Here is a 12,453-nt window from a genome sequence, read left to right as displayed (position 1 = left end):
AGGTTTGTCATTTCTTCACTATAATAGTATGTTGTCACGAGCCTGCAGTTGACCTCGGTAGATGGCTGTCGCTGAGGGGATACCCTTCCAGCTTTTCCACCGCTGTACGCAGCTTGTCGAATGCTTGGACATTCGCATCCAGGGACGCTTGGGGGCGGAACTTGAACGCGTGGAGGCGTTGATACACGGAGATCGCTGTGGCGTGCTTCTGATCCTCGCTGCAGTACTTGCCGCGGAGCTTTGTGATGATGCAATATGCACATTTTTCGAGGTTAGAGGCGGCGATATCGCGCCATATCGTGTCCGAGAGGGATAATTGCACGAGTGTGCACGCGCGGCTGACAGCTGCACTTTCGGCCTTAAGCTTGGACTCGATGTCCGCTCTGATCGCATTCGCGAACACCGCGTTCGTGGAGCGGTTGATGTTCAGCCACTCCGTTATACGCGGTCCCCACGACCTTGTGGGAGTGCAAAGTAAGAGGAGGTGGAGGAGTGTCGTGCCAGGTTGGACGTTGGCCGCTGCATCGAGATGATGGCGGATGCGGCTGACGTCGCTGTCAAGGACGCGGAAGGCTCGGATGAGTCCCTTCATTGATTACACGGCCTCGACCTCGGTGCACTGCGTTGCCATCGAATCCCACCCTTCACGGAGCAAAATGATCGATGTGAGTTCGAGGAACCAGTCGTCATAGTTTTCGGCGCCAAGGAGGCGGTGGGTAATGGGCAGGGCGGTCCGAGGGGAGAAAGGGGGTGGAAGGCTCATAACCAGTTGGAAGGGCAGGCAGCAGCAGACAGGTGGGTTGGTGGAGGAAGAACAGAGAGTGAATTAATTCTGACAGCAGAGGGGAAACTGGCTCTAGTTGTGCCAGTTCCTCCAACAGCCATTCAAATCCTAGATTATGATTGGCCACGACATTCTGTGATGTTCCGTGACGAATCTGCGCTGTCTTCTACTCTGAGGAAAAGCCTCTAGAAGACACAAAAACCTCCTACACAGCTAGCAGACGCTGCTAACCTGACTGACAGGGCAGTGGTGATGTTCTCTAACAGAACAGGGTGTTCTGACTGATACTATTAATAGTATACTACAGTATGTATCACCTCAGATGTGTTATGGTCAACGAGAAATCGACGAACAAAGTAAACATTGAACGACGATGATGTCAGGTGTTTTACGTTACATCCCTCGCTTTATCGGTCCATGGATCGGCAACCGCGACCGCGACAACGCGATCTAGCGTATTGGCCCTTCCGGCCTTTCGCGATGGCGTGAGCCAGCGCGACAGCTACGGATAAGCGGCCGCCGTACCGTACCCTGGGGAGCCCAAGGCCAAGACCCCATGGCGGATTGGTGTGGCTACTGCCTGCCCTCAAGCAGCCACTCGACGTACACCTGTACGAAGCTTTCCCGGGCGTTCCACCAGAACGCGGTGCGTCAAGACTTTGTGTTTCCACCAGGATAGGCTGCCATCCCACCTGGCGAATTACCCCCACGTGGTGGCGGTCGACGCACTCAAGGCGGACCCAGCGGCCACCGTGGTGGCAAACACCACGGCAAAGGCGGCGGGCGTGGTGGGGGAACCGGGACATTCTTCCTCAACACCATTCGCCAAGGCTACGCCTCCAGCGGCCCACCCGGTCATGCAGCAAGCGGCCCACCGGGCTACGCTCCCAGCGGCCGTCAAGGCTTCGCCAGCATGGGACAAGGCGGCCATTCCGGCTACGCCAGATTCAACTACGGCGATTATCGCGACGATCAACGCGGCCGTAGCCCGTTTCGTCAGTCGGCCTCCCTCTATCTCAGTCGCTTAGGCGACTGGTACCGCGCTGCGGGCACTATCGCGCCGACAGCGGCGCCAACCAAGATGACCGGCGCTACCCTCAGCCGTAGTCACTCCATGTACGACGACCGGCGCCATCGTAGCCGCAGCCGCAGCGCGCCGCCAGCCGACCAAGGCTACGACCAACCGGCATCCACCTCCCAGCGTAGCCAAAGCCGCAGCGCGTCACGCGGTTCTACCCGTACGTTAGTGTCTCAAAACACACGTCAACAACGTGACCAGACTTCTTATTTATGTCATAACGCACACATGCCGGCATTAATGCCTCGACATATTTTAGATGAACAACATTCACATGTTTCATTTACGGGACTACAACAGTTACCGACCAGTCAAGCGCATTCAAAGTACTTTCGACATTACTACAGGACTTCAGTCCGTACTACGACTCGCTCGATACTACTGTATCGCGATCACTTGTATTTACGGGTACTGGATGGGCACTTCGTGTGTCACCAACCAGCCCGGTTGTCAAAGAACAAAGGCGATCCCGTCACTGGACGGTCGATAGTGGTGCATCCAAGCACTCCACCTTCCATCCAGAGTGGTTCATGACATATGAATCATTCTCATCTTTTGCTGGTGCAGCCGACGGCCACCAACTCCACGTCATCGGCCGTGGCACAGTCCGACTCGAGGTCGCTGGCATCAACGACGACACATTAGTGGTTTATCTGCAGGATGTATATCACATCCCAGATTTACACTTCAACCTATTTTCTGTAGGTCGTGCACTACACATGGATCGACATAAAATTGTCTCCATCACCCCACAAGAGTGGACACTAGCCACCTACGACGGCGAGTTCACCGCAACCTACGACGAAGACACCGGGTTGTATGTCATTGCGACGCGGCTCTCACCGCGCGTCGCCGACCCCACATCGACCGTCCTCGTGACGCAGTCGAGTGCACAGGGTACTACGCAATGGCACCACCGACTGGGCCATCCAAGTCATGACAAGCTACGCAAATTGCGGCGTCATTCGACCATGTTTGAATTTTCCTATCTCTCGGCAGGCCATCACGGCTCATGCCTCGTGCGACACATGCTTAAGGTCGAAGTCCAAAGTACTTCCCTTTTCACACAACAAATTACCAATGTCGTCGAGGCCTCTGGAACGAGTGCACTCCGACGTGTGGGGTCCAATCAATATCCCCTCTATCTCTGGGGGTCGATACTTCGTCACGTTTATCGACGACTTCACCCGATACACTTTTGTGTACATCATGCAAAAGCGCGCGGACCTGTACGACAAGTACAGCGCGTTCTGTCGCGACGCACGGCAGCGTTATCGCTCCGACGTCATCGAGCTTTGCTACCATCACTCACCACCCAGTGAGTTCGAGGAAATCCAAGCGCTCCAAATGGACAACGCTAAGGAGTACGTTAAACTCGGGGCCCGTATTCAAAGCGAATACGACACCCGCCTAACGTACACGAATGCCTATACCCCGACCCAGAACCCTGTGGCCGAGCGGCGTATGGGCATCATCGTCACCATGGCTCGCTCATGCTACTGCATGGTAATTTACTACAGTTCTTGTGGGGCGAAGCCATTTCCCACGCAGTGTTCCTCATGAACATCCTGCCGTCCACCACCATCAGTGGGAACACTCCGTATCGTCTATGGCACCAGAGCCATCCAGATTACGCACGTTTACGCGTGTTTGGCTGTGTAGCGTACGCACACGTTAACATACCCATGCGTGTGAACAAGCTGTCTTCCCGAGGCATGCTGTGCATGTACATTGGCTTACCCGAGATATCTCGAGGGTTCAAGCTACTGAACCTCGACACACATTACGTGCTTACGAGCCGCGATGTGACGTTCGTCGAACATCAGTTTCCCCTCCTGAAATCAGTCGAGGACGTGAAACGTCTTCGAATTGAACGTCCCCGGCGGAACTGTTTCACTGTGGACAAATGTCCACCACCCCTCCAACCAAGCTTGTCTTCACCCCTTGGGGAGGCTGCGTCGTCCACGACAACAACACCTCTACCCTCGTTTGGGGAGGCCATTTCATGGAAGACACCTCTGCCCTCATTTGGGGAGGCTGAGACGACCACATCTCTACCCATAATTGAGGAGGCTCTACTCCGTGGGTCAACAGGTACAGTATGGCAAGTCCCTCTCATGCATGAAGTACCTGCGATCACCCCACCTGCCCGTTTGGGTAGCATCATTCGCCATCCCTCACACCCGTCGACCACAACACCGACGCCCAAGCGTCGTCGAACGTTGACCTTCAACACTACTGAGGAATATTTCCCCGTACCACGTACCTCGTTCCATGAGAAGTACAGACTGTCGTACTCTGGCATGTGTGAGTATGACATCCACCTCCACTCCAACGTCGTCACATACGACAACCCAGTTCTCGCAATTCCGCCTCGGCCATCTCGAGCAGCGGCGATAGCACATGTCGTACCTCGTCTCATCGACGTCTACCACACTGGACACGGTGGAGACACGTCCACGCGACGGTCCAGCTCGGTTGCTTATGTCATACAATGAGGACGCCTCGGGCGCTCAATCTCTCTCGACACCGAAACACATCCTCCTCGCCCTCAAGGACATACATTGAGGACGCCTCAGGCGCTCAATCTCTCTCGACACCGAAACACATCCTCCTCGCCCCCAACGACACGACTCCTTCAAAGGAGCCTACGACCTACAAACAGGCGATGAAATCGCCAGCCAAAGCGCAATGGCTTGAAGCCATGATGCTCGAGCTGGCAGCCCATGAGGCGAACGGGTCGTTCGAACCAACCACCTTGCCTCCAGATGCGACACCACTGGGCATGCGTTGGGTGTTCAAAATAAAATACGACGACTCGGCCACAGAGGCTACGAGACGCATCGCTCGCTACAAAGCGCGACTTGTGATCCAAGGACACACCCAAATTCAAGGCGTTGACTACAAGGAGATCTACTCCCCGATCATTGCCAAGGAAATCCTTCAAACGATGCTTACTCTCGGCGCGTCTCTCGACTATGAGATCGACGCAATGGATGTTATCACAGCCTTTCTCAACGGAGAAATCGACTGCGAGGTCTACGTCAAACATCCACATGGATTTGACACCACGATGTCTTTCGAGTCCTTCGCAGTGTTTATGGTACCAGACGCTATCTACCTACTTGCGCCAGCAAGGGTACACACAGCTCGTCAAAGACCGCTGTGTCTTCACCAAGCAGATGGACGGCCAAGCCATTTACATTGGCATCTACGTTGATGACTTGGTCATTATGGCTCCTTCACCGGACATGATGCACCCCGTCAAACATGGCCTGTCATCGCGTTTTCGAATGCATGACCTTGGGGCTCTATCTTTTATTCTCGGATTACACATTGTTCGAGATCGCTCTGCTGCCTGGTGTGGCTCTACTGTTCGTTTACACGTGCTCGAACTCTCGCAATGCACCAATCCCAATATGCAACCTCGATTCTCAAGAGGTTTAGCATGGAGAATTCAAAACACCCACTCCAATGGAGTACAATCTCAAGCGGTACTGTTGTACACCCATGAGCTTGTCGGCGCCGCTTGTTCGGATGGAAATGGCGATCGTTGATTGGTCGCTTCAGCGAATAATCCCCATCAGCTCGCTATCTCGTCGGACATTCTGCTTCTACCTTCAAGTTCTGCTGGCGCATCGCGTCTGACGCCTGGCAGAGCATTTCTTGATGCGCTTCCGAGACCCTGGCTTGTTTGGCCATCGCTCACTTAAGTTCGTTTTGCTGACGAACTAGTTCTTGTTGACGAAAAAGAATCGCTCGTGATTCTTCTTGTTCCAGACGATTCTTCTCCATCGTCTTCGCCATCGCAAACTGTCGGGAAGACTCATCTTCCATCCTCTTCGCCATGGCTTCTTGCTGCGCATGGAACTGCGCTAGCTGTTCGTACGTCATTTGGTTAAAATAACTTGACGTCATCGCTGCCCGCTCCACGCTCTACATCCTCAGCTCGTCCATCTCCGCTTGATTCTGTGGAGTTAATGGCACGGCCACTACGGTCTCCATAGACCGCATTCGCGTCACACGAGCTCATCATGGATAGTATGGGTGCGTGTCAGGGAAATCACAGGTGACGAAGACGACACAGACCTACCGTATTCCCCATCTACCTGCACCTAAACATTATCCTCCTTACCCAATACTTTCACGGGCGCTGATGCCATGGCTATGCGCATCACAGGCACTCTGCAACCGAGACTAGAGTTCACTAGCGGTACATTAAAACGTTAACCTAAGCTTACCTGTCCTAAAATGAAACGATTGGATCAGGTTATCCGGACCATGCCTAACATTATTCGTTGAATGATCAACTTATGATCGATCATTTTTTCGGAGTATTCACCGTATAATTCGCATATCTCCGCTCACATTTTTTCACATTTGTGAAGTGATTCTTAACAACCGAACACAGAGCTTTCACTTCATAATCGAATTATGACATTTCAAGATGTACTTATACAAAAAACCGACTTTCCAAGCAAGTTTACTCTATTTTTGAGGACCAATTTATGAGCACATTTTTAACCTTGAACTGTGTATGCCTCGATACATACAAATTGTGCGGATAGGGTATTCATTATGCTCAGGTAATGTATAATGTATTTCAAGAATATTTGGTCGGACAGTTCCAACGCCAGCAATACAAAAATCAAAAGGGCAGTAGGCCAATTGGCCTACGATTTTCCAAATCCATGATTTTAATTGAAATGTAAATACAATTATCAAGTATAAAAGTGACAATAATATTGCTGTCGTTTCGTAGGCCACAGGACCAAGCTTCGAACCACGCATCCAAATTGGCTAAAACAGTGACTGGGTCGATGGCCACGGCGGCACAGCGAGAATCATCAACGTTGGAAGACATACTCGGGGCTCCTGTCGCCGAGAGATCCAAGAAGGCGTACGCGTCGGGCATTCGCCAAGTAGTTAAGTGGATAAGGCACAACATACTGGGGGACTCCCAAAACCTACACAATGAATTTGAGTCGATGTCACAAAACCTCTGTTTTTCAAATAAAAATACGCGACACATTTTGTGGAGACGATTTTGTGGTCTGCACAGAATTGTGATTTGTGTCAACTAACCACACAAATTTACCTATATAAAGAAGTACAATATTTCTCAGGGAACGCATACGTGGCTAGCCATTCTACATTATGCCGCGTCGAGGTAAAGGGTGGTGTCCTGCGTCGACCGAGCTCATGCTCGACAAGATAGAGCTGTTCCTCCCAGCAGGACACAATGGCTGGGCAAAGGTAGCTGATGGGGCGCACTCACCGGAAAACAAGACGAGCAGACTATCAAATGCATCCGGTGGTAGCGACACGGTAGAGATGAAGAGGCTGGGTCACGTGTTGCATACATAGTGTACCAGGGACAATCTACTTGTTCTTGGAGTAGTGACCGAGCATTAATCTTGTTCCGCTCTCTGAGAGATGCTCGGAGGCGATGAGCTACCAGCACCCTGCGTAGTCGGGGCGGCGGCACCAGGGGACTCCAGCTACACCAAGACGCATTTCTTCTGAACTTTCCACAAGCCACCAATAATTCAGCCAATCATATCCTCTATTACTTTTCTTTTTACCCTGTAATACATCATTGTTATTGTGTCTTGTGTCGGTTTTGGTAGCACATCTCAGTGAAAGCCCTCTCAATCGATGATTGCATGACTAAAATGAAGCGCTTATCCGGACGAAATTGTGACTGAAAATGTGTATTGCGAAGGTTTTGGGAGCCCCTCACTGTACAACAACGTACAACACATTCAAACTCATAGGTATACGCCGTATCACTGCAACTGGGGGGCAGACCATATCAGCCAAAGAGAGTGGCAAAAGGCCGCTGGGTTGTGGTGCTTTCGATGGTTTGTGCCGCTCAACGATTTCCGCCATGGACTCCGGCTTCCAGCACCACTTCCTTGTCCTGTCGTAGAACCTCATGGCGCGGTCGAAATCCATTGAAACAATTCAGTTGAGCCACTTCACGTACGAAGAAGGTGCAATTGGAGGCACGCTCTTCAACTCAAAAACCGTCCAAGATGGCAGCAAACGCCGCGACCCAAGGCACGTGTATGCAAATGTATTGCAACCCCACATATGTGTCTTCCTTACGCTTGGGTTGTAATTTGCCTGCAATCCAATGTTGGCACCTGGTGTACTCTTTCCCGGCTCCTCACAACGAACCCGTTTTGGCAAGGCCCTCAAGCCTGCTTTGTATCATGAAAAACCTAATGGCAGCAGCAAGAGCGGAACGCACTCAATACACAAAGGCGCTGCGACATTTGTCTCTTCTGGCAGCACTGGTGGACCCTCGCTTGTCAGCATTTGCCTTCGTTGTGGTTGGTCTTTGAGGAGTGTGTTTGAACGCTACATGCACTACGAACGTGCGGATGACCAGTTCGTTGGCTGAGTGGCTGTAGGCCTCCCTCTGACCCACAGTTTGCCGTTCTACCGCCACTTCATGGACAGCACCAGCGATGTCGTTGTAGCAGCGATGAAGGCCATGTACCCCACTCTCTCCCACCAACACCATTTGTGGATTTGTGGAGCATTCTGTCCCACGTACTCGCGTCCCTTGTGTTTCACTACAACTATATCGTCGAGTCCCTTCCGCCCAAGCAAATAATCTTCCTCACGCCGGTTTTCCGATTACTGCAGTTGTTCGAAGCGTTGCATGCGGAGCTAGCGACAACAAGGCCACGACTGCTTCCCTCTGATGTACCACCGTACATTGAAGTGAACAGGCTTTTGGCACAACAAACTCAATCCATCGATGCCATCCCAAGCAGCATTGTTGCTCAAGTCCGCGACATGTTCAACGAGCATGACGTGGTCGGCGGAGTCATCACAAGTACACTCCTGAAACAAACAATTTCTCGATGCTTTGCAAGTTCATCATGGCAGCAATCCCAGCGCACCAACTGGTATATCCATCCAGCTCTGGTCGAATGCACAACTGCCCCAATCGTTTGAATTCCCCGACGAGGACTACTGCAACAGCATGGATGATATGGTGGATCGGCAATGATCGTCTGAACACATTCCATACAATGCAATTGACCCACGTGACCTGGTCTCAAAGAAGAAGCGTCGAATCCTGTCCGAATGGAAGCTTGTCATGACTGAGCTCACTGCACAGTACACCTCATGTACGTCTGTCAATCTGCCAAGTGTTTGGAACAACAAGAGGCGGCACAAACTTTTGGCATTGCCGTTCGCGGTTTGCACTCGTTGCTGTCTACCACTCGATTGGAACGCGAGAGGCACTTTGAACAGTTGAATGTAGTGACAATTGCTCGGATCATTCGGGAGCTTCGGGGCTCGTACCAAAAACGCAAAAGCAGCTCGGTGTTATTCATTTCCGATTGGCTTAATTTCAAATGCATGAGGTGGATTGCAACCAATGACAAGGCGTACGTTCCTTGGTACATTTACGTTAATGGGTTCTACTCGAAACCCATTCAACCAATCGAACAGTGGGGCGGTTTCAAACCTCTGTAATAGTATACTGAATACGTATATAGAGGTCCCGTTGCGCGCAAGAAGGTGCAATTCGAAACTTGCCAGTCGAAGCGAACGCTGACGCTACCAACACCGATACCGGCCACCATCACCGATACAAGTACGTTCAAGGAAACTACGCCACACTGCACTCCCATCGAGAGCAATCACGTGCGCGCATGTACCCCGAGTGCAACCGTACTTGATTTTTGTCGCCTCCCGTCAGCTCATCTCGACTGTGTGATGCTCAGACTTTGTCGCAACTTGCGCCTCCGTGCAACTTCTCAATACAAACACAATGTTGGGGGAGCAGTGGACTCCCGGGCAAAGCTTGGTGGTGTATTGTGCAGTTGAAGGCAAAACTAGAACTGAACTACTCACTAACCGACTAACAGTGTAAACTGATCCTATACTAACTCCTAAGTCTAAATCCTCTTTTGGTTCCACAAATCATCCAAAACTAGACCTCGCATTTCCTGATCCTAACTTTTCCTGCTCGCACCACACACCGCGCCACCCGCAGCCGTCCACCGCAGACCAGGCCTCGCCGCCCGAATGGCTCCAGCCAGACGCGTCGAGTGGGTGCCAAGAACTACGGGTATGTCCATCATGGCAACGCAACACTCCCCCCATGCCAGTGTCCGGCACCTAGCTCGTGTAATACAACTCGCAACAATGACATGAAGGAGGGTGCTCTACAACCATTCTAGGGCCGCGACCAGCCCTTCGCGTTTAGCGCCGTTTTGCAATTGGTCGGCAAACGACTGCACCAAAGATGAGACCTCCTGGCGCATCGCCGGGAGCTGTTCCCAGCTTGCTTCGAGGCTCTCTAGGCCTTTCCATCGGATTAGTAATTCCCATTGGTTAGAACCAGGGTTGCGCCTTGCGTATTCGATTGGGTCAACAACCAGTGTGGTCCCTTGCTCACTGACGTGGTCGATAATTACTTCAGTAACCTGAAAGTGGTTTTCCTCGTAGAACTTGAGTCGTGACTGATGTGCTTCGCGCTGTACACCCGTAATCAATTGTTCTATGACACATGAGTAGAGCAGGCACTTGAGGACTCGGAAGGGGCGAATCCACGTGGCCAGTAGCTTGGGGTTGTGTGTGTTCTTATCCACGCGGGACCAAAGCACAAAGTCTCCTTCTGTGACATTCATTTCGTTTTGGTTTACCTTCTCAAGCATTCGCTTGTTTTCGGCGGCGCACCGTTTGTCGACGATTGTTGAGTGAACTTCTTGTAGTTCCTCCACAGCTTGCCGTAGTTTCTTCTGTTTTCAGTCGATCGTGTGGAATCCGGTCTTCGATAATCGCGGGTTGACTTTGCCAACGATGGTGTTGAGCGCTGTGGTCGACTCCAAGCCTGTGAAGCATTCCATGGGGCTTGTGTGGTCCAGCGTCGCCACCAGCGATTGGTTGATGTTGGCTTGTACAACCGGTAACAGAAAATCCCATTCTGTTTCCTTGAGTTTTGTTTCTCTCAGCATGATTCGCATGAGTCCCAAGATGTCGCGGTTGACTCGTTCGACCGTCCCGTTGCGTCATGGGCAGTATGCAAGCACTAAGTTGTGCTGCACTCGTAGGCGCGTCGCAAGTTCCTTCATGGCGGAGTTCTTGAAATGGCTTCCGCCGTCTGAGATCCTGACTTCAGGGACTCCAAATAACGCCGACCATTCCATAATGGCTTCAACTGCAACTTGGCTTGTCGGGCTAACGCATGCAATGAGGCGGCAGTAATGGGTCAAGTCGTCTTTAAGGACCAGGACGTACTTCGGTACTCGCCACGCTTCGCCCATAAATGGGAAGTCGATGTGTAGGCCTTCATTTCGGTGCATCGCCCCCACGCGTCCCTGGATGCGAATGTCCAAGCATTCGACAAGCTGCGTACAGCGGTGGAAAAGCTGGAAGGGTATCCCCTCAGCGACAGCCATCTACCGATGTCAACTGCAGGCTCGTGACAACATACTATTATAGTGAAGAAATGACAAACCTGCAGAACATACAGCCTCCGGATAATCCATTTCGCAAAAGTTGCGCTACTCCGTACTATCTGATGGATAGTGTTTTTATCTTCAAATTGTATGTGACCAACCATATGGTTTCCACGTAATGCAACACCAGCGCAAGAATAGTTGCGTGGATCATTGGATTATCCTTTTCACCGAAATTTGGAGTGGGCTGTTACGCTGAACGAGGTAAACTTGCCAACTTTCAACTGGCCAAATCGAAGAGTGGACGTTTGATTATTTAACGTACAATTAATGTAGTTAAACCCAAAAATCAAATACGTTAAATACCGATTTCATTGCGTTTTATCACAGCAGTGGGAGGTTAATGGTCCCACCTGCCTGCGGATTTTATATACGGATAAGAGTATACAAAAAATCAAGATACATCTCAGTACCGTATGGCCAAATATCCAAGCGCCCATGTAAAATACCGCTAGGTTTAATATCTATTTCTGAACCAATTCATTACCAAATTTGAATCTGAGAATTTCTTCACCACATTGAGATCTGTCGATTCTACGCCTCAATTTGACGAAATTTTGAGTAATGAATACTAGTATGAAATACATAAAATTTTGTGAAAAGTTGGTAACGTTAGTTTATATTAAATAGTTGACGTGCAGCATATTAATCAAGTATAATGAGCATGCTTTTATGAACTTTCCTACACCAAGCGAAGTCAACCAGTTTGCAATGGTTGGAGCTAGGCGATCATAGTACCCCGCCATCCCAGGACTGCTGAAGCACCTGGAGCAACTGTGTCGCGTTAAATTCCCCTTTCCAGACTGCCCCGCTAGGATGTGCTACACTCAACGTAAGAATATCTTTACGCACTGAAACCGTCATGATGGTGTTGGCGAGGTCGTAGACTCGGACTGGAACTTGCACACTGAGGATCAGCATATTGAATTTGACTGTGCGCAGAGGTGATATTGCTCCAGGACATCCCGAGTTTGTTATGCCCTCTGCTGGTTCTAACATACATGGCGTTTTAACCGAAATTGGGGTTTCCGACGGCGTGTATTGTCTCCCGCTTCTTCTTGGCTTTCGGCCACGGGACCTTCGTCAAGGCAGCAAATATA

General features: G+C 50.9%; 4 protein-coding genes across 4 annotated transcripts; 2 read left to right on the top strand and 2 right to left on the bottom strand.

Moving 5' to 3' along the window:
• Nucleotides 1-34: 34 nt before the first annotated feature.
• Nucleotides 35-763, bottom strand: H257_17939 (hypothetical protein; the record flags this gene model as incomplete). Its single annotated transcript, XM_009846908.1, has 2 exons — nucleotides 35-554; nucleotides 600-763. The coding sequence occupies 2 exons, from the start codon at nucleotides 761-763 to the stop codon at nucleotides 35-37; spliced, it is 684 nt and encodes a 227-aa protein (XP_009845210.1).
• A 5,919-nt stretch (nucleotides 764-6,682) lies between these two features.
• Nucleotides 6,683-7,986, top strand: H257_17938 (hypothetical protein; the record flags this gene model as incomplete). Its single annotated transcript, XM_009846907.1, has 3 exons — nucleotides 6,683-6,784; nucleotides 7,008-7,190; nucleotides 7,795-7,986. The coding sequence occupies 3 exons, from the start codon at nucleotides 6,683-6,685 to the stop codon at nucleotides 7,984-7,986; spliced, it is 477 nt and encodes a 158-aa protein (XP_009845209.1).
• A 1,022-nt stretch (nucleotides 7,987-9,008) lies between these two features.
• On the top strand, nucleotides 9,009-10,014 carry H257_17937 (hypothetical protein; the record flags this gene model as incomplete). The annotated part of the gene is made up of 3 exons (XM_009846906.1): nucleotides 9,009-9,209; nucleotides 9,386-9,560; nucleotides 9,827-10,014. 3 exons carry the CDS (start codon nucleotides 9,009-9,011, stop codon nucleotides 10,012-10,014), a joined length of 564 nt encoding a protein of 187 aa, XP_009845208.1.
• A 43-nt stretch (nucleotides 10,015-10,057) lies between these two features.
• Nucleotides 10,058-10,849, bottom strand: H257_17936 (hypothetical protein; the record flags this gene model as incomplete). Its single annotated transcript, XM_009846905.1, has 2 exons — nucleotides 10,058-10,633; nucleotides 10,694-10,849. The coding sequence occupies 2 exons, from the start codon at nucleotides 10,847-10,849 to the stop codon at nucleotides 10,058-10,060; spliced, it is 732 nt and encodes a 243-aa protein (XP_009845207.1).
• Between the last annotated feature and the right edge of the window lie 1,604 nt (nucleotides 10,850-12,453).

Source organism: Aphanomyces astaci (assembly GCF_000520075.1).
Source record: "Aphanomyces astaci strain APO3 unplaced genomic scaffold supercont1.128, whole genome shotgun sequence".
NCBI classification, from domain to species: domain Eukaryota; phylum Oomycota; class Saprolegniomycetes; order Saprolegniales; family Verrucalvaceae; genus Aphanomyces; species Aphanomyces astaci.
The sequence above is the reverse complement of the archived record's forward strand: the minus strand, read 5'-3'. Positions and strand labels throughout refer to the sequence as shown.